The sequence below is a fragment of the Labrus mixtus genome, chromosome 23 (genome assembly GCF_963584025.1).
Source record: "Labrus mixtus chromosome 23, fLabMix1.1, whole genome shotgun sequence".
Classification (NCBI taxonomy): Eukaryota; Metazoa; Chordata; class Actinopteri; order Labriformes; family Labridae; genus Labrus; species Labrus mixtus.
The window spans coordinates 9,169,410-9,192,093 of NC_083634.1; the positions used below are offsets into that span (position 1 = coordinate 9,169,410).

At 41.6% G+C, this 22,684-nt stretch overlaps 1 protein-coding gene across 1 annotated transcript; it reads right to left on the reverse strand.

Annotated features, from left to right (window-relative positions):
• Window positions 1-602: 602 nt before the first annotated feature.
• Window positions 603-22,520, reverse strand: dvl2 (dishevelled segment polarity protein 2). Its single transcript, XM_061031004.1, has 15 exons — window positions 21,991-22,520; window positions 14,368-14,437; window positions 12,653-12,807; window positions 9,372-9,481; window positions 9,032-9,161; window positions 8,066-8,156; window positions 7,840-7,909; window positions 7,578-7,717; window positions 6,562-6,638; window positions 6,397-6,464; window positions 6,159-6,293; window positions 5,699-5,830; window positions 4,683-4,859; window positions 4,136-4,360; window positions 603-2,572 (listed from the first exon to the last, which is right to left on the reverse strand). The coding sequence occupies exons 1-15, from the start codon at window positions 22,149-22,151 to the stop codon at window positions 2,010-2,012; spliced, it is 2,304 nt and encodes a 767-aa protein (XP_060886987.1). The 5' UTR covers window positions 22,152-22,520; the 3' UTR covers window positions 603-2,009.
• Between the last annotated feature and the right edge of the window lie 164 nt (window positions 22,521-22,684).

Here is a 22,684-nt window from a genome sequence, read left to right on the forward strand (position 1 = left end):
ATAAAAAAGTATAGACTCGAGTTGGAAGTTTTCTCCGAGGAGCAGAAGCTTATCAAGTACACACAAGGACGTTACCTCGATAAATCTTTTGCCTTCCCTTGGCCCTCTTAATTTTCTTCTTCCTCTGCTTCTGAAAGGTCAAAAACGTCCATATAACCCACAGACTGGAAATAACTGACCATAATAACCATTGTATAAAGACTGAGCAGTAGTATTACCGGTATATCAACATGCTTATCGCTCAGTGCAAAGGGAAATTCATGAATAAAGGAGTTTGGAAAGGACAACAATTTTAAAGTAGTATAACACTGAGATAAATGCTTCAAGTGCACACATTAGTCTAGACTGGCCCCACACAGAAATACAATTGATGTATACAGAAAATGACTATTTAGTTTGATTAAGAAAATAAGATTTTAAAAAAAGTTGAAGAAATATTATGACAAAAATGCAGCTTTTGGGTGCATAAATATGGAAAACACAAGTTTTACTACATAATTGTGCTACGCAAAAGCATATTCCATATCAGCATACAGAATGATCATAGGTCTATAACACCATCAAGCATTAAAAATGAATTTAAAAAAAAAAGTCAAACAGAATGCAAGTATCAAATTTATTCTCAAATACACAAACAAAGGTGGTGATATGAAATCAAACATGACACAGTCAATGTCATTCTTTTTGAAATGTTGAGTCTTCATTTAGCACCTTAACAGTTTGGTTATACATGATTTATATAGTCACTCATACAAAAATGAAATGGGTGAATAATGCGAGTCAGTAACATAAAAAATAAGCATGGGGAGCTGGGGGCATTTGGATCACAGTAACTTTAGATGTACACAGAATGTAATCAAAAAGTACCGCTGTCAGCCATCTTTTTCCTATTAGTACCTTTAAGCCTCTACAGTCCCACACCAACAAGTCATTACGATTAGAGTTATTGACGACTAGGCCTAGGAAGTGATTACTAAACACAAGTTCACCTGACATTCTTGGACCTATTTTCTTTTCACATTAGCTGTTCTGTGTCATTGCATTTACAGAAGAGTAGTAGATATATACAGAGGTTCATTGTCAAACAATGTTGGAACATAATGAGTTTTTTTTTTTAGTGTACCAGGAGTGTGAAAAATGTCTCTTAAAACTGGAAAAGTAAGGCACTCAAAGTCTGTTGCTGCTGTGGATTCTGACAACACGATCTGGATATGTTTGCTGGATTTTATCCTTTTCGAGTACACGGTGTACCTGGCACCCTGGGGTGTTAAAATGTGCGGCTCCTGGAGGGACAGTTCTGACCTAAGTAGTTAGTGTAAAATATTACACTTCTGTTTTGAGGATTGCTCTGATAGGAACTCAAAATACTTAACAGATAGTTTGTTTATAAAGAAAAATAAACAAGCTCATCATTGTGATTACAGATGTTCCCAATTCCATAGATTTGAGTAACAGCTAATGCAAGGTACCCCTCCCATATCAGTGCAAAAAAACAAAAACAGACATATAATTGGTGGGAAAATACTTATTGTTGATCTTTGACAGCAACAACTAAGCAAGTAAAACACAGCACTGATGTTTGTTCTGTTCACATAAGAATTGACCTGAAACCAGTTGATTTCTGAAGGGGGGCGAATAAATTAGGATCGGTTCATGACTGGCGTACCTACTGCATATTAGGCTGTATCCGAAGCACACTGGTATGGGTGTCAGTATTGATACTGGTGTCTGCATCAGAACAATGAACATGGAGCTTAAGTACAACTTTTTTTAATGGATTTGAATATGACAAACTACAAAATGTGGACGTTAAGTCAGAACTTATCCTAATTTAGTTTTGTATTAACTTTGTCTTGTTTCTTTTGTGGATGTGAAACCCTGTTCTCACCATATTCATTACAAGTACCCTCACTCCAAAAGGCCCTTGTGCACTCCGATAGGTACCACACCAGACCCTCGTCATAAAAGTGGGAACTGTACGCTAACTTCACATGAAAGGTCAGAGGTCACTACATCACGTCCACAAAGAACTCGCTGGGGTTTCCCATGGCCAGGTGGAAGGACTGACGTGATGCCGTCAGCTCAGGAGGTACGGAGCCAAGGTCACGGGTGGGTGGGGCTCCAGGCGGCCCCCCTGGAACGGAGGAAGGGGGCGGTGGTAGAGCTGGATGCATGGCGGCTGTGGTCATTTGCTGCGGGTGAGGAAGAGCGTGAGCGGTGGCCATTGCTGGGTGAGGGTGCTGGGGTACCATCATCACCATCATGGGGTTGTACGGCAGGATGCCCGGCGGGTAGGGGGACATGTGGGGAGGGTGGGGCATGCGGTGGTGATGCGAGCGTTGGGAGGAGGCGTGGCTGTGCTCGCTGGGGGCGGCTGAACCGTGGCCACGTCTCAGGCTGCCGCGGGTGGAGTATTCTGATTCGCTGCCGCTGCCAGAGCGCGAGTCACCCCCGCCACCTTCTCCGGGAGCACCAGACGGGGATTTCTCTCCTCCGCCTACTGTGCTGCCGGGACCTTTAGTGCTGCGACGACGCTCGCCCTCGCTCCTCGTAGAGCCACTGCTCCGGCTCCCTGAGGGCAGACAGAAACAGGCTTTTAGATGAGACAGAAACTAAACAGGTTTGAAGAGTTAAGCTAGCTTTAATGCCATCTTTGTCTTTGTGAGTTGAGCACTGAACAGTTGTGAGTATTGTTACATCATGAGTGGCAACGAATCAGGAATATGCTGCATTTTAAAATCATTTTCATTGAAAACCTTCAAACTGAACAGTTTTCCTTTGATAGAAAGAAATCCTTTTTTTTTTTTTTTTTAATTATTCCACAGTTGTTTTTAGTTGTCTTCAGGTTTTATCTTCAGACTACGTAGCCTGTGAAGGCAACACTGTTTGTTTACTCCTACCTGCCAAAATGTCAGCGTCTCCCTCAGGAGGTAATCAAGCAATTTAGTACAGAGAGGAAGAGTGAAACCAGAACGTTGGCTTCTCTTCCAGTAGCACGAAAACCTCATTAAAGGCTCGTTGACATCTGTAACACTGCTAATAAAAGTCTAAACAGTGTTTTCTTTCTTCATTTATCTGCATAAGGTCAGACAACGATTGAGAACGCATGTGTTGTTTTAATATTTCAGCGTACTACCTACTAATATGAATCTATAATCCTTAAAGCTTGTCAAAAGAGGCCGGTTCATGTGGATATCAGGAGGTCACAGTTAGCCCAGACTTCCTATGTACTGTAGTGTTACATTAAAGGTGTCCTTATATTTTGATCACTCCATTAACATGCATGAGGGGAGCTAAATACCAGCAACTACTTTCAATATTGTGCACTCCAGGGTCCAACCACCACCCCCCACTACCACACCAAAAAATGTACTGAAAGTAGAATTAACACCTTTTATTCTGACCATGTCAACAAAAACTGAAAATGAAGAAGCTTTCTGAAAGTAGAAGATATGGTAGAACTAGTTGATTACAAAACTGATTGGTGTCTCTCTAACAACAGCAGGGCAAAGAGGATAAGACTGACATTTTTTCAGACGGCCATCCCGTTCTGTTTCTTGTATGTGTCCAAAAAACACTTCATCGCACAATTGTCAAAATGCATTAACAACCCTGACAGTGATATTTAAAGGAGCAATATGAAAGATATTTACTGAATTAAATCATTAAATGAACTTACGTCATCAAACTTTAAGGAAACATGCTTTGTTGAAGTGCTGGCTACTCTGACAACAACGCAGCAGCCAGTATGTCCTCATCCTACATTTAGACTCCGGTGATGAACGGTTTGTTTTTGTTTTGACCAGAGAAGGAAGGCGGTCTTAAAGCACCCCCACATGGCCGTTTTGGACGCCCCTCGGTTTGCCAGGTGTTGCAGTGATGGAAGCAGGTAAGTGAACTGGTTCAGATATAACCTCTGCAATTTTTTTAATAAGCTCCTCATGCAGAAACGTGGTCAAACTAGGATAAATATAGAAGATGCTTATAAAAAATAAAGAGTTTAGACTGCAGAAAGGTTCTTGCTTTCTTACGGCTGCAGTACCGTACAGTTCCTGTTCAAGTAAGTAAGCCGTTACATGTTTATCAGCTTGTGAGGTTCTCTAATGATGACCATGTGATCGCTATCTGTGCTCACCTTCACTGTGCTGGCTGCCTGTGCTGCCGGGGGCGTAGCTGTAGCTGGTGAGCTCGTGGTACGGTGGCGGCTGGCTGGAGAAAGGATGTGTGGGGTACGGCTGGTAGGGGAAGGTGTGCATCATGGGCCACGGGGACGCACCAGGGAGGGGGAGGGGGGCCAGGGTGTCCTGGTCTGAGGCCCCGCTGGAGCCATCATTGTCATTCAGGGACAGGTTGGCCATGTCTGAGAGGGAGGAGATGAAGAGCAGGATCAGTGAATTAGCAATCAGTGGCGGCTAAACAAGCTAAACTAATTTAAACTACGGTAGTTCTGAAATCATACCAAATAAGAAGTTCTGGAGGGTTCTTTTTCCTCTGGTTATCAGATTTGAGTTTACTAATGGCACCACATTAAAGAAATTCTTCCATAACTACAAAGTCACATGTCTGACCCTGTCAACCCTCAGTGTGTAAACACGCAGCCTCTGTGCAAATGTAATCAAGAGCAGCATTCATGCAGACTGATCTAAGTCAGCGTCTGATTTCCACGTTCTCATGTTACTCACAGTTCTCGCAGTCACTTAAGTCTCCAAACACGTAGTAACACTGTTCGGAGAAGGTGATCTTGTTGACCGTGTGTCGGATGAAGCCAGCCTTCAGCAGGTTGCTGGCGTACTTCCTGGCTTCACGGCGGTCCTGGAACCCCTCGATGTGATGGAACAGCCACTCCACCACGTCTGAGCCTGGAGGTACATTTAAGAGACTGTAAGTTTCACACAACATACTACAAAAATGTATTCTGAAATGAACCCTGTCCTAGCTCTAAATAAAGGCATAAAAGCCCACCAAAATTTTTTTTTAATTATAATAATTCTGAAAGTGGAAACTAAGTATCTCTTTAAGACAAATTAGTAATTTGACCAGGTACATTTCTAAAGTAATAGTGGCAAAAGTTGTTGATGCACGTGCCCAATGTGCAGGAGCTGTGGTCCTCCAGGCGGGCAGCCTTGAGTTCGAATCCCGACCTGTAGCACCTTTCTCACATGTCTTTCTCTCACTATCTGCTGTCCTCGTCTAAATTAAAATTAAAATTAAAATCCCAAAAATAAACCTTTAAAAAAAAGCTGGCTCATTTTTTTATGTGGAGGTAAATTCTGTTATTTATTGGAATATGTCCTAAATGTATATAAACTAAGCTAAAAGATTAGATGACTTTAAACCTCACTAATTAATCAAAGCAATGAATGTGGTTGTAAATAACAGAAATGCATATATATTATTATAAACATATTGGTATTGACTGAGAACCTTCGAGCTGCTGGATAGTTCAATAGATTGAGATGAAACCTCAATCTTTATTTCAAGAGACTCAAAATGAAGCAACATGTACTTTACGTCACTGTGATGCAGGTGACTTGAATTTAACAGATGTTTCCATTCAAAACACACTCTCTAGTTTTTTTTTTTTCCTCCTACAAGTCACGCAGTTCTGGGAACATAATGCCTGCCCTGTAAAACCGTGTGAGGCTCACAGCGATCATTAAACTAATCTCCTCTCTCTTTCTGCCTCGTCTCCACTCACCGAGGAAAGCGTTGGGGATGGTGATCTTCAGCCACATGCGGTCTCTGACCTCCAGACCGGACTCTGGGGAGGCCATGGCCTTGGCGACCGAGGCCATGTCAGAGTGCAGCGATAAGTTGAAGTCATCGAAACCTGGAAGAAATGTAGACGGTGAGGATGAATGAAAGAATAACAGAGAGATGAAATCCAAACGTGGTCAGAGCTAGAAGGAGAGGAGTGGTACTTTGAAGAGGAGATCAAAGGCAGGAAAGCAGCAGACATCATTCATCACATCATGTAACAACAGCCACAAAAGCACAAAGACAGATGTGAAAGACGATTCTCGTGCCAACATCATTACAACAGAGAGACGGAAAAAAAGAGACTGGAAGAGGAAAAGATACGACAGCCTGGCAAAGAAACCAGGCCGGGTTTAAAAGTGGAAGATGTTGCTTTATGTGAGGGACATTAGAGCACTTACGTTCAGTCTCTGTGACGGAGGAGGAGGACGTGATGGTGCTGAGGGAAGAGCTGCCTGGAAAAGCAGGGTATGCCCCTGTCATGGCGACAGAGTGGCTCACCCACGCTGCCGGATCTATGGGTCGGATCGGTTCATCTGCACAGGTGGAGAAGATGTTAGACAGCAGTAACCGCCATAGACATAAAAAAACAACAATTGACGCTCCTAATCAGTTGCTTGAGAAGAAGTTAACACGTACTGCGAGGCAGAGTGAAGTAGCCCTGAGGAGAAGGGTCCCAACACTTGGCCACTGTGAGGATGATGGGCCTAGAAAACAAAATATGAATAAGACATCGTCGTCATTACTGTCCACCCCTCCGTCTTTTTGTTAGATTGGATTGTAAATAAAGTAACGGCAGCTCACCCTGGCTTGTGAACAATCTCTCTCAGTACCCGTACAGCATCGTCATTACTCATATTCTCAAAGTTGATGTCATTCACCTGATAAAGAAAGAAAAACATTTGTTAGACGGACCACAGCTGAAATGATAAGTCACTTTAGTAATCAAACTATGGAAAGGTGTTTCCCCTCTCTCCACCTTTTCTGTCGGCTTTTTGCATATTTACTGTCTCAAATTGTTTACGCCCCCTCCCGTCCACAGTCTGCTTATGAATGGCGTCTGATCCAACCTTCACAACAAGGCCCCAAGTCTCTTAACTAGACTCTTATCCTCTGTCGCCCTCTGGTGGTGAAAAGAATGACCAAACCCCATTCGACCTGCGGTGTCCCTTTGTACCTTTAAGAAAAAGCTAAAGACCCAGCTCTTTCATGAACACCTACGCACTTAATGATGACGATGATGCTGTTTTTGTTTGATAATGATGACGATATTGCTGATTAGAAATCTCAACAGCTGTCACTGTTTGCCTCTGTCCGTCAGCACCTGTGTTTCTGATCGGACTTAAAGCTGTTCGTTTACTGACGTTGTTTCGTCCTCTCTGGATCTTTGCTTGTGTTGTTCTTACTCTCTGATGTACGTGGCTTTGGATAAAAGCGTCTGCTCAGTGAATTGTAATAAACTGATTATCTTTAATTTTCTAAATGTAGTTTGGCCCTCTTCACAACATTCTGCAAATTTCAAAGACCACATGATTGATCAATTATCCAGAAATGTATCCAAAGCACTCAAACCAAGTGGAAAAAGTCCCCCAAAACATCTTCTGACACATCCCTGTTATACTGCATCAGAGTATCACAATAAACTTAGTTAGTAATCAGAACAGTCATTTACTTATTGCCATTTGACCTCCGTCTCCTATCCTTGAAGAGCACCTGATCCCTCGACATTTTCTGACCCAGTGCAGCCCTCGCCTTAACCTTTTTTTCTACAAACAAACAGCTCTTTGGTGAAGGATTGAGTCGCTGTCATTCTCCCTCACCTGCAGCAGCATGTCTCCGGGCTCAATGCGTCCGTCTGCAGCCACAGCTCCTCCCTTCATGATGGAGCCGATGTAGATTCCTCCGTCTCCACGTTCGTTGCTTTGACCCACAATGCTGATGCCGAGGAAGTTGTACTTCTCTGGATCCAGAAAAAAAAAGAAAAAGTGTTAACACTACACACATTGTCAGTACAAAGGAGGTGAAGAGCAGTATTTGACTCTGAGCTCAATTTCTCTTCAAAGCACACGGGAGTTTACTGACCCATGTTGAGGGTGACAGTGATGATGTTTAAGGACATGGTGGAGTCAGTCACACTGCTGAAGGAGGACGCCTTGAGTTGGAGAAGAACAAAACATATAAGTTCAAAAAGTAGGAAAAAAAAAACATTTTCAAAGTATTTACATTACAATGTTTCTTTGAATCTCAAATTCACACAAGAAAACACAAACACAATCAATAAGGGGGGGAAAAGCTCAGCAGTACATACCCTCTCTAAACGTGGGGGGCGCTGTTTCCTGCGTCTGCGGTGCCGTTTAAGAAGCCTGGAGGCGGTGCTCTGCTCTGTCGCACTGCTGAACCTGCAGGTTTAAAAGACCAGTAAAAGTGAGAGGTTGGAGGAGAAACATGTCGTTATTAATGTTAAAAACGACTGCTTCTGTTCGACCTTTGAGTTTATTTCTGTGTCTGAAAAAAACACAAAGATGGGGATACGAGGTAAGGATATTTAAATAAGAAACCAATTCATTTTACTCACTTATTCCTGGATAGGTCACTTCCTTTTTCTTTATATATATTTTATTAAACGCTAATCTAAACAGACTCTTTCCCCCAAAAATCAATCAATCAAGCGATCACTCTATCCATCCTCTATCTCCAAGTAGAGAAAGAATAAAAACAGCAATTAAATTAAAAAATGAAAATTACAAAAGACAAGGAAAGACAGCTGTTGGTGAGAAAGAAGCCTACATACATAAGGCCTGAATCCCACAGATGGAGAGTTTTCAATCAATATCATAATCAAAAAAGAGTGATAAAAATACCAATATATGTCCAATGTGTCACCTTTGCTGACAATTAATCTAGGAATGGAGTTGCATGAAGGGGGGTTCAAACATTAGAACCCCAAAAGATGAAATTACCCTAAAGAGCAGCAGAAGAGAGGTAACATCAGACTTGAGCATTAACTACTCCTGACTGCTGTAACCTTATCCATGTTCTCTTTTAATTTGATGTTTTGGTGTCAATAAAATACCTGCAGCTGTATTCAGGGCAACGTCTTCAGGCCTGAAGGAGACCCTTCGTATTGAAACGTTGCTCTTAATAAAGTTGCTCATTGGGAGCTGAACAGTGTGCGGACCTTTCTCTCTTTTATAACACCTGTATGCCGTTTGCTTGGATGTGCACACACACTAGTCTTTTTGTTCTCTTTTTGAAATAAAACACTTCCTCCCACCTGCTCATAGTGTCGTCGTCCTCAGAGTCACAGAAGCTGGTGGTCTCCAGCTCGCTGCTCATCACCGTGCTGGAGCTCTCGTAGCCCGCCAGGTGGCGCTCAAGTCGACTCTGACCGTTTATACGAGGCCCTGGAACACCACAGAATGAAAGAGAGAGTTTTCATGTTTGCTCAGGTCACCGTTTACTTTTGTTTCCCTATAGATCACAAACACTCCTCTTTTCTCCACATTCCTTGATTTATATCGCACTCGGCCCATTGTTTGGGTGTTGGCGGCTCGCCATATCTTGATGGCTAACAGTCATAAAAACTGCATTTCTTGAGATCTGCTCTGTCTCACCGTGCTGCTCCATGCTCTCTCTGTGTCGGGGTCTCTCTCTCCTGAAGGAAACGACAGACTCGGTTTCCGTCTGCTCGTCCAGCGTCTCCACACTGCCCGTCGCATTGGGACTGTAAAAGAAGCCGCGGGAAGAATTAGAGCGAGAACAAACTCGGTTTTAATGTCGCTCTGCCAAAGTGATGAACATGAGAAGTTCTTCCAGATGTGCAAATTACATTATTAACCAAAGAGAGCTCCGAGGATTAAACAATGCACTCCTTTGAAAAGACTCAGGGTAGACATTTAAAAAAAGAGAATACAAAAAGATATTGATTCAGCAGAAACAGATACATGACCTATATTGATCCACATTCTTTGACACTGTCAGAATCTGGCACCTACATTACCATTATTGTAATATACATTGTATTAGATTATATAGGACAGTGGACACTGACAAGAGCTGTAATTACATTATCATTGATAACAAAGATACGAGATGCATTTTCTCCTCATGTAAAGACATTGTTTCATATGGGAGTGGGAAGAAGGAGCCGCTGAGTGAAAGAACAGGAAGTGAGGTGCTGTATCAGGTGTTTGATCCACTTCAGTGGATGATGTTAACCTACACTTACTGTACATCTTACACTCTTAGATGTTAAATATGATATGGATGATGTTACATAATGAGTAGAGTAGTACTCCAGAGTCTTTAAGGAAATGTTTGCAGCCTTTTTGTGATCATGAGCAGGGAATATTATAAACCTACGATGTTTCATTAGAATTACAGATAACAGTACTAAGAAGTATCCAAACTAAGCAACACACCCAGGGAGGCATTTTGCAGCCAAACAAAATACCTTTATCCTAGTTTTATATTTATGAAGCGCTAATGTTCGTTTCTTATCGGCTGATACAGAAATATGTGCAGTAAGCTAGTTTTTCTGGCATATCCATCTAGCTCCAGTTATCAGTTAACGTATGGTTGTTCCCAAGACTCTGTAGAGAGAGGAGAGAGGTGTACTGAGGGTTTCTGTGGCAAACACTCAGGTCGTTTTACTTGCAGAAATATAGCAGATTTGCAAACCTCCACTTAACAGATTTCCACTTCCTAGAAATTTCCGATTCTTTCTGTATGAGCTCAAATTTTTCTATTTTGCTGTTAATGTTGTTGATACTGTTCTTTTTATATTGTGTCATCTATGATGTCTGACTTCACTGTTGACTTGATCCCTGTGTATTGCGTTGTTCTGTGTGCACCTGCTGCAGAACCCCCCCCTTGTGGGACAATAAAGATGATCTGAATCTGAAACCCAGATGCAAACAGGATGGAAGAGAAAAAAAAGAGAGAGAGGCTTTTCCTCATCAGACAATTTCAGCACAAGTCATTTTCCAGAGCGAGCAGCAGCACTGATCAGGGTCCAAACACAGGAACGGAAAGAAAGAAGTAATGTGGCTTAATTTTCCAGCAACTGTAAACCGCACATTTATTGCAGTTAATATTATTTTAATTTGAATCTGGTTTCAGAAACAATCAGGTCACCGTCCTGCAGCCACAGCAGACAGACGGGATGAGGACTTAAAGTAAGAGATGAATGTGAGCACGGCAGCGTAATGGGAGGTTGCACTTACAGCTGTAAACTCCAGGTGACCCCTAAAGCCAGACTTAAAGAGCTCCAGACGACTTCCTGAGGACCTCAGAAGCTTTTAAAATGATTGTATATGTTGGACACTACAGGCTCTGCTCAAATAACAGTTATGGTTTCCTCAAAGTTCAGAATAATAATCAAAGCAGCGTCCAATTATTCTTTGAATGTCTGACATGACTGTGTGGAGGTTTCACCCTCTAAAGGTTTCCTTGAAAGCTAATTTCTTACGACCAACGGATCAAATCACTAATCTGAAAGAAATGATGTTCACCCACCATCCTACAAAGAGTCAGACACATTTAGCTCAACATATTCCTGTTGCTCGTGCGAATGTGTGTATGTCTGTAATGTACTGTGTTACTCTGTGTGTGTGTGTGTGTGTGTGTGTGTGTGTGTGTGTGTGTTGTATTGGCAGGTTCCTAGCAACCAACTTCCCGGATTATTTAACAGATATTTAAATTCTAACGAGTCAAGTAGGTTAGCATCCACACGTCTGTCCTGCAATCAGATAGAACTTTTTGCCGAGCTTCAGTCCTGTATTCTACAACCTGAACGTTGAAAAGCAGGAATCGTCTGTGCCTCTGTTATTTTAACATTTATTTTTGGACTTTTTTTTAAAGCCTAATTGGGCTAGGACAGTGGATAGAGTAAGGAGAGAGTAGGGAAGACATGCAGGAAAAGAGCCACAGGTCTTATTCCCACACCACCCACTTGGGAGGACTACAGCCTCCGTTCAAGGTTGTTGGCCTTGCGTAGGCCATCGTAAATTTAAGTAAATTGAAAGTCTCTAAGGATGAGCTTTGTGCCAAGGTGATATCAACAGATGGATTTTTGTTTACAAGGAGCCTCAATGTAAAGGTCGGTGAGTCATTTTTTACATGTTGAGGATGAATTCTTTGGTTTAAACTGTTGCTTCCTGAAGTTAAGACGGGAACATCATTGTGATTCCTGTGTCATAGAGATTTAAGTTCTGACGTTAGAAATGAGATGATTCATGAATGTAGACCATTTTACTTTAACGGTGATATACAGCTGGTTAATTACGTACTACCACTACTTTCATTAGTCATTTAATACAACATTTTAATACAACCAGACAAGGTTAGCTATTAGCTGCTATTGTAGGTAAAAATGTATTAACATTCATAAGGTTGCCCAAAACAAAAATAAAAATAATCCAAATAAATGAAAATGTGTGTGCTGCATAAGTAAGAAACAACTTTTAGCTAGCATGTACAGCAGACAAAAGGCCCAGTTAAACCCATGACAATGTGAGGTTAATGAAAAATCTATAAACTCAAGCTCTCTATTTAAGCAAATGTCAAAATGTTGAAACTATGTGCAAGAAGAACGTTTTAAAAGAAGTCTGTGCGTTTGATTTTCTGACTACTGCTTCTTCAAGAACCGGTCATGTTAATAACAAGACCATCAGTAGCACAGATCATGTTGAAATGAGCTGCTGTTTTCTTGCTATTCTTGTTGTAACTTGATACGGAGAGTGTATGAGTTCTGGAAAGGATTCAGTAGCTACATTACAGCCAACGGAGAAGGACCAGAGTATGTTTAGTGCTGAATCACAAATTAAATATCAAGCATTTCTGATTGATCTCTTCGCAACAGAAAACCTGATGAGTGTCTGAGAGATTGTCTTACTGGAAGGAGGGGGGTCTGGAGTCCCCGATGCCCCCGGTCCTCTCCACAGGCGGAGGTGGGAGGGGTGGAGGAGGGGGCGAAGGCTGGGTCGTCGTTTCCACAGGGGGGACCACGGCCACAGGAGGCTCTGCCGCTGGAGTGTCTGAAGATACCAGCTGAAAAGAGAAAATGAGAACTCAGATAAAAGAGGCAAAACAGGAGAGTTAAGTTAGAGAAAAGTCTGAATTAAGCAGGAGAAAATACCAGGAGTTAAGAGAAATTGGCACAAAACAAACTGAGTGACGAGATGGTGAGAAACCAGCGGAATGAAAGGAGGTTGAGGGAGGAGAAACGGGTAAGATGTCAATTGCTTTGACACACAAACACTGTACTCTTTTCAGATAGACGTCTCAGGGGCATACTGAAACACTATCCTACACTTAACCTGTCTCTGTTCATTATACAACAGAAGTGCCCACGTAGACACACACTGGTATCACACAGCAATGCTTAGGATGAATGACATGCAGCATCCCGTTACAAAAACCACATAGGAAGGGAATATCATGTCGTTAAAACCAGTCAGGAAAGGATATGGGCGTATTAAGCTAATATGTGAAATAATATAGTTCTTCAAGCAAGTGGAGTCCATCATTCTGCACAGAGTGATGTAAACACTCTCTACAGAGCCCCCTCCCCACAAAAAAGCTATGCAACATTCGTCTTCGGGGATCCCTCCATCCCTCCGTCTTGGCCTGCAGATCACATATCAGTCCCTCTGAGCTTTGTTACCCCCTCCTCTTTTAAGCTTTCGCTCGCTCTTATGCACTTAACAGATGCTCTGGCCTCAAACCTGCTGATCTGGGCCCCCTTCCCGATGTTTTGTCTCTATTCAAATGGAACCTGGAGGGTGAGGGGGGGGGGTCTTCTTCTGGAGAAATGGAAATGCATGACAAACTGGCAGCTCGCTCTACTGTAACTTGTAACCTGCTGTGCTGTTTAAGAATCCATTAACGCAAAGACAGAAACCATTTCCTTACTCAGGGATGGATTAGAAAAAAAGAAAAGCTCTTAAAGCTTTGCATGTTGCATCCTAAAATAATCCTTTTCACACACAGATTTGTTATGCGTTATCTCCATAAAGACCCCGCTTGACCCTTTAAATATGCATTTGATCAAACTTAACATTTATACGACCATTTAATAAGAGGTCTGGCTGCATCATATCATCTTTATAGTTTAGTTCCAGTAATGGCTCCATTTAACCAAAAACATTGTATTTCATTCATTTAAACACTCCTACAATCAAACTGAACTACAGTACAAGGGGTTAGCCGTAGTGACCTATAGTGCTTTCACACTTGTAGAAAACTCGTGAAAAAACTCCTGATATTTTCAGTGATGTGAAAACATCTTTAAACTGTGGCGAAAGCTTCCCAGGATTTTGTGAGTCTGTTTCCTTCTGTTGATCCTGGCTGCACAGTCAGGCTGGTTCAAGTTTCCCAAACTCTCAAGAAGATATTTCTTACCAAACCCTCACCAAAAACAGTTAACAACAATCTTATCAGAGGAGATGATAAGTCTGCATGTCAAAGAAAAGGTGGTTTCTGAAAACGGCTTCTAGCTGACTATATTTGCTATCTTTGTGGAAATGTTTAAAAGAAAATTAATTCACATCTGAAAGGCATCAACTCTCACTTTTATTACAAAGATGCAGCAGGAGAGTTTTTCCTTACCCATGACACCACTCTGCCGTTGAAACATGGAAGCTTGGCGCCGTCGTCAGAAATCTCTTCTTTAACCACCCTGAAAGAAAGAGACGAAGTGAGCAAACAAAGGAATCAATCGTTTTCCACTCAAAACATCATGACGTGTGTGTGTGTGTGTGTGTGTGTGTGTGTGTGTGTGTGTGTGTGTGTGTGTGTGTGTGTGTGTGTGTGTGTGTGTGTGTGTGTGTGTGGTATCTACATGGTGCAGCATCATATGAAAGCAAGGCTTTAGTGCAGGCATAATCCCTTGAGTCTTTTTACAGTTTACACTACTTCCACATTAGATAAGATAGATTACGCTATAAGAAAGCATGGTTCAACTCATTTCAAATGCTGAGCTTGATTCTAAAATGTCACTAACTTATGCTGATGAGACGTTCATTTTCATATATTTCTTTTTTAACGTGTTCACATGTTTTCTTTTATCTCACACTTGTCATCACACCGTACTAAAGCAGCTCTAGTGAAGTAAAGCTTTCTTCTAATTTCACCAGAAAGCCGTGTTCAAGTATCACATGAAACAGAGCCTTTGATCGGAAGGAAGGTCTGATTAGCATCTGATTCTTTATGCAGCTGTTCATTTTTTTAATCAAACATATTTCATTCCTCAAGCTTTGTCATCCAAAAACATGATGCCCTTGTTTGACAAGAGAAAATAAGTCTAATCTGTGATATTACAAATCCAGACAGACGATGCATCACTTGTGGAGCACTTTGAACTAAGAATACATGAAACTGTCCAGATGTGTTGAAGAACAATCAATGCTTCATCCAGACAAGAGTGGAGTTTAATTTTGGCCTTCTATCCAGTTAGTTGTATTTGCCAATATGACCATTGACTTTCTGTCTAACTTCTGTTATTTATCTTCTGCTGAACAGCTGCCAGTAAGTTAAATCATCTTAATAATGATGCTCTCATGTAGGGATGCACTGATCCCATCCTGGTATCAGATATCAGTCTGATACTGACTCAGATAGATAGATCGGGTATCAATGGGTCGATCCATGAGGCGGATCTCAACTCAGCTTTATTTATTCAGCACCTTTTAATACATAAAAACATACAGATCAAAGTGCTTCACTAAAGCACAGTCGGAAAACAGCAATAAATATTAAGCGATTAAAACAAGAAGGAAGGTAATAATCTATTTATTTCAGTTCTGTGCTATTTTGTGTTTAAGCGTGTGTGTGTGCTACATCACGGTCATCAGTGCGCTGGTAGACGCAGTTGACTTTGTTGGAATCGAGCTACTTTGCAGTGATGTTTGAAAGTGATCGACACTTCAAACGATGGTTCAGTTTGCCATTAGGTAGATAAGCGCTCTGCACAGCCTCTACAGGGACATACGAGAACACTTATCAGTAGAGTAAATAGATGTACAAGTTAGAAACTTCACCGCTAACACCTGAAGCTCCGACGTTACCACAGTGCTAAAGGCTACAGGCTAAAAGCATCCACAGATGACACACACCAGCGTCACGATTTAATCGACATCAAGGAAATGCTTTATCAGTTTACTTAGTGCATGGCGTTTTAAGAGACAATGCAACATGAAAAGTCATGGACCAGTGTTAACACGATAGATAAATGATGACTGATAGGATACCTGCCCAAAATATCCTATACTAATACTGAAACAATGCCACAGCCAAAACTGAAAACACTGGGAGAATATATATATATTTATATGATGACACACCTGACAGAACTAAAGGGCTTTAAAATGAACAACAGAGGAGATATATTACATTTAAGCTGTAATTATCATTGTATCAACAAATTGTTTTATTATCAATTTATTAGAAAGAAACATTTAATTTTAACGTTCACAGATCTGTTCAGTCTTTCTGCATCTGTTGAGTCTCTGTTGTTTTCAGACACAGCTGGAAGGAGAGGCTGCCTCCACATGGAGGCTGCAGATTTTGCTGACATCTGTTTGTTTGCCTTGTCGGGTCAGGAGACATATTTAAATGATGCTAACATTAGTTTCAATAATGTTTCAAACACAGGATTATTTACACACTACAGCGGGGCACTAAAAGCACGTTGTTATTAACAGAGGTCTCCGCTCTGTGTGTACGTATAAGGGCATGTGATTATGTTATTTATCACAATCACTAAACACCCTGTCGCTCTTTGAATTCCTAAAACAAGTCTGCATGTCTGTCGATGAGATGATTAGTTTAACATATTGGCTCCTCTGGTCTTGGGTTTAAAACATTTTTTACACACGGCTTTGTGGTGTCTGTGGGGTTACCCCGACTGTCAGCAATGTCAGCTGCGTCTGCTTTGTCAACAACCATGCACAGTCAGCAATGCTAGCATCTAAAACATTAGCAGCCAAGGCTCACGTTCTGCAGTTCACCATGAAAGTAGCCAATGTTTGGCACCGCCCACAATGCCTGGTGGGAGTGACAGCGGAGCTCGAGACAACACACATACACAATTGTGTTGTCACTTCCTTTTTTTCATCAACTTCCAACACATTTAGAATATGACACAGTAATGTTCAAACATATTCAAATATCGAATAAAAAAATGACAGCCCTAATGCGCGCACACGGCCATCGCCTGCAGGAAGTGAAAGCAGAGCGGTGAGAGATAACCTCGCTGAACAGTTTGGTGGCTGCTGTCAAGTTTTAATTGTAGGAAAAACCCTGGATACAGAGTAGAGATCAGATACCAGTGTTTAATTGATAACCTGTATAACTCACTGTGAGGTTGAGACTGGGAATCATTTTGTCTAAGGCAGAATCAGGCTTTTCCTATTTTGTAAAACAAAATTAAATGAACACATAAGAACTGACTGAATTGTTAAACATTTTGCATTTGCTTCACAATCGGCGTACGCCTTGAAATAGCTCCTCTCACCCTCTGCTGTCACACTGACTGAACCCTGGTTAACTGAGACCTGTCTATGTGCAAAGCAGCTGAAGCTGTGCACTCCCGTCCACAGTAGTATTGCATCATGGTACAACAATACTAGAGAAGTAACGCGGGACCCAAACTGTTCAAAACGATACGGTAACATCTTTTATTACTAGAGATACTTTATGAATGACAGAGATTTCACAAGTTGTGTTTCTCAACGTGCAATTATTAAGCAACAATGGAGTTGCAGTATTTGGTTTGAATTTCATCTCTTTGGTATTTTTCTGCCACAGGTGTCATGGAGTCAAAGCACACACCCACATGATCTATTTCTATAAGCTGGTCCCTACTAGTCTTCCTAAGGTCACAATCAAATAGCGCTGTTTTGTACTTAGGAATAACTTTCTTTATCCAGATCAGAAACTTTATATTTGGTTAAATTCTTGTTAGTGAAATCCAAACATCTACCGGTAATTTAGAGCCTATTGGTGTTTGTAATATGTAAGAAGCTTTTCATGGATATTTGAGGACACAAACGGTTATCTATTCATCTTGTTGTCTCATGATTATTAACATTTATGAAGAGCATTTCTTCACTGATATTTACAGATAGGCACAATTCTCATCTATGCTATTTGAATCAAAAACTAATACAAAAAAGTACCAAGCTGGACTTCAATGAGAAATGGCTGTTTTACTTGCAGTTGCCGTCTGCAGAAAGATGCAAATCCAATACTCAAAAACAACAATAACCCTCTCAGCAAGAGCCTCTGCAGAGCCAAGTCCACATGGCCAAAGCTCCTGAAAGACAACACGTCCGTCTGGCTCGTCTTCTACCCCGCGCTCTTCCTCCATGTTTAGTCAGAAAGGCAAACATTCGACTTGAGCTGTGTAATTTCCCCCCAGCAGCATGCCAGCATGTTATTACACCAGTTTACTGGGACAGAGCAACACGGAGGACAGGACACTTGACTTGACTTTTAATGCTTTCCAGCTTCATCTGCCAGTGTGCCTCCTCTTCTTGGTCAGGCTCCACTGGGCTTTAGTAAGCAGCTGTTGAGAGCTGGTTTTGTGGGTGAGTGTTAGCATACGGCCAGATTGTTGTGGGAAGTAGTGGGGAGTTGTTAAAGGAAGCGTCTGCGAGAACTGCGTGTGGCTACTGAATGTTTGCTAACAGACATTTTTCCTTCATCCGATTTATTTAACTTTTCCTCCCTCTCTCGCAGCAACAAAAAAAAAAAAGCATCTCGACAGCGGCTGAACAGATGCAACATTCTTCTCTGGAGAGTGTAATTGTCTTCATTCCTGGCTCCTCCAAACAAACAAGCGAACACAGGCGAGAGTCATTTCACACACTCTTTAAAATGCCTCGAATAATGCACAAACAAGGCTGAAATATGCTGCGTCCTGCTGGATTTAAAACCTGAAGCCGACAACCCCCACTTCCTTTTTTCCCCTCAGTCCCTTGCTAGCATTAAATTCCTTAAAGCCAACACAGTTCCCCCTTTCCAACAATTAATCTTCCTGTACTCAAGAGAATATCTAATAACTGAGCGAACACCACCCCACTCTTGCCCCCCCCCCCCTTCTTTTCCTAGTGGATGCACCAGACACCCAGCAAATGGCCTCCGTCCAGCCTCAGGTTTTCAGCCCTGACAGAGGCCTGCTCAGCTCCACAGATCTCCCCCACCGCCACACACACAGCCCTCTCAGGTCGACAGCTGGCCTTGTACCAGGGGCAAATGAAAACACACACTTTTACACACTTCTCTCCTGGGTCAAAGAGAGAGAGAGAGAGAGAGAGAGAGAGGGCGAGAGGGTGGGGAACGTCCCTGCTTTGATTGGACAGCTGACGCAGAGCTATGTTTGAAATTTTTCATCTGAACTCAGTCCGAGATATTCAGATGAGGGAGCGTGAAGCGGAGCTGCGAGATGTGAGTTAAGGGACTGGGAGTTTTTCCTTCTTTCAAAGTCTCTCTTTGCTCTGCTGGATACGTTTGAGTGGGTGGCTGTCTTGAGGAGAGGACTTTTTTTGCTTTTTGAAAAAAAAAAAACACAAACATGGCGTGCTCACTTACAGGCACACATGGTCTAAATGTAATCATGTCCTTTCCAGTGACACGGGGGGGAAAAAAACATTTGACAACAACTGGGGAAGCACACTGATGGCTGTGGTGAGGTTGATTGAGTTAAAATAACCCAACGAGAACTTTTGACTGTAAAAGAAAAATGACTCTGCAAAGACCACTGTGTCCATTGAAGTTGCACGGATTAAACTCTTACAGTTATTGGGATTACACTCACATTAACAGCCATGTATTTGGCTACATCGAGCCAAATTTAACTCAGTCTAACAATACAGTGATGACACAACTCAGACCTTCAGGAATTTTGTTACTAGTAAGGTCTTAATCCACGGTATGAACATCTCAAATGCTGTTTTGGTACTGTTGATCTGTACTGCATCATAACTAGACGTGTGTCTAATATTGGGACCGATGCTTCTTGATTTAAAGGGACAACAATGACTGTCCCATTAAAATGATATTGAATCTAAAGTGACTGAATGAGTGATGAATAAGTCAAATGTCAGACACTGTATCTGCAATGATTGTGATAATGATATTATTCTCTTTTTAGTTATAACAAAACATTCTAAACAAAAAAACGAAGTCAAGTGTATCACCTCACAAAGGTTTATCTGTGTGGGTCAAATATTTGATTATCTGAGCTTCTAGAGAAGCCAGAACGTATATTAATGATGAATCTGTGCAAAAACCCTTTTCTGTGCGCTAGTCATTGTTCTTAAAAAGAAGAAGGAACAGGGTTTGGATTGTGATACATAATCCACACCAACAAAACTGCAAATGAAGGTAGCTTCTTTTTTTTTTTTAAAGAGGATCAAATCTGCAGCATTGGTGTCTGATAGCTGATGGGTTCCATGGTTTATGTTTTTGCCAAAGTGTGCCGCCTCCTTTGCTTCCCGAACCAAAGTTAACACAAATATGGTTGGTCCATTCAAGAGTACAAAGTAAAAAAGGACGACGACAGAAACCAGAAACATTTCCCATGAGGACATCTTGTCCCTCGTCTGACAATTCTGCTCTCATGTTTTCGTAAAAAGAAATTAGCAAACATTTGTTTCATGATTCCAGCTTCTCATACACGAGCGTCTGTAACTTTTGGTAGACTTTGGTAAATGAATTATCTTTTGACTTGAAATCAAGACATTTAAAAAGTGCATGGTTCGGCTTTGGTCACTTCAAACAGATTTAGTCGCTACTGACCTAACAACATTTTAACACCAAACAATTAATCAGTGCATAAATAAGTAGATTTCTCCAAAAGAGGATTTAACTAAAGACCTGTAGAATAATTCTGAATAATCACAGCTAACACAAACACTTATTTTTGTCCATAAACACAAGACTAAAAGTTAACCAGGTAACACTAACCCTCTTCAGGTAAACAAAACGTTCTTCTCATCATCTGTTTTTGTCTTGGTGAACAGCTGAGGCCACAAACTGTCAGGAAATATTGTTGGTAACAGAGTTTCCAGAGTTTTAAGGTCATATGATGAAAAAACAAGCAGCTCGCCTCATTTCTAAAAGTGGACTTTTTATTTTAAAATCAACTTGATATATTGTTCTACCAGTATTTCAACATCCCCACAACGGATGATGAGCCTTTTCAGTAATATTCAAATGATCTGTATCCACAGGGCAGCTCCAGCCTGCCAGCTCTGCCAACGCCTGATGAAAAGCCATCACATCCATTTCATTTTTTTTTGACGAGTTGCTACAGCAGCTCCCTCAGCACCGACTCTGATGGTGCCATCCATAAAGAAAAGGAAGCAAATGGCCCAGCCTTAATACTCATCCGAGACTACAATGCATTTAACAGGAGCCCTAGGGGTCTCACTGGGTGAATAAACCACAAACATGCATTCCTATGCAGGGGAAAAAAAGCACAGCCAGTCCCACTGAGAAAAAAAAAAGATTAATTGATAGAGGAGAGGAGACAGCTCTTTTCTGGAAGAAAAAGGGGGGAGAGGAAGGGAGGAAGCATGGGGAATGAAAGGATGGCTGGCAGGCCAAAGTGTTAAAGAGGGGAGACAAAACCCTGGCTTCAGTCCCCACTGAAAGAAAAGGCGAGGATTTCACAAGATGATGGACTGAAGGAGGGAGGGAGGCATGAGGATTAGGCTAAAGAAAAGCAGCAGGGACAGGGAATGCCTCCCATTGTAATGATGATGTTTTCTGAGAAATGTCCCAGCCTACATACCCTCAGTATTTATAGAAGCACTTGTGTATTCATCACCGGTCATTATATCTGTTCAGATTTTGATAAGGGCTGTGTTGGCTGCCTTTGTGTATATTATCCAACAACCAGAAGTTATTCCCTGTGACCAACATACGACAGCCGGTCACAAGATAGGATTGCATGACTTATTTGACACGCAAACATGCACAAATTCCAACACTGATACCTTTTTTTTTTTGTTCATAAAAGCAAGCATTTATAGCGACTTAACTTCATGCTGATCCTCTCATAAACTGAAGTCACATTCAAACACTTTAGTTTTCGGCTTTTGTCACAACATTTTCACTTTTTATTGTTACTTTACCTACAAAAGATGTTAACATTTGAGTTAGTTTGTATGCAAAACCACACATCTCTTCCCTGCAACAGGAGAACAAACAAAAAAAAACACTCACCCGAAGTCCTGGTCCATAGACTTAAAGAAGAACTTGTAGTTTGGCTTGTTCAGGACTTGTTTAAAATCCAGCAAAGTTATATTTTCGGCAGCAATGGGTATCTTCACCAAGTACGGCGTCTCCTCTTCGTCGATGTGATAAATTATTTTGGTTTCCGCCATCTCTATTGTTGCTTAAATCCCTCCAAAGCGAGAAGTCACCACAAGAAAGACACTGTGAGGTGAGGTTAACTTTGTTGGGTAGTTAGCTCTCGGCGCAGCTAGCTAGGTGGCTAACGAGACGGCAGAGGTGAAACGATGATGGCCACTGAGATTTTTTTACAGCCGGAGCCAGAGGACTTAAAGCGGAGAAACGCTGCTCCAAAAGCTCGCTGTCCGACTCTGGAAAAACTCGCATTCCCCCTGAAACCGAGGGGCGAAAAACGGCGGACACGCTACATTCACACGACCTAACTTCCAACAACTTTTCCCCCAACAAAAACATACAGGGGAGGGGGTCTAAAAACTTTTTCAACACTTTTTGCGAGCCAACGCGGCGTATGACGTAAACACGTTACCCCCCCCCCCCCTCTTTTTTTTTCTACGTGCTCTACCAGACAGGATTTTTGCTTCAGCTCAAGTTTTGAAAATATATATTTTTTTTTTGTTTATCCAGGGAAATTTCAACATTTAGGCAATTTGTTTTAATCTTGTAG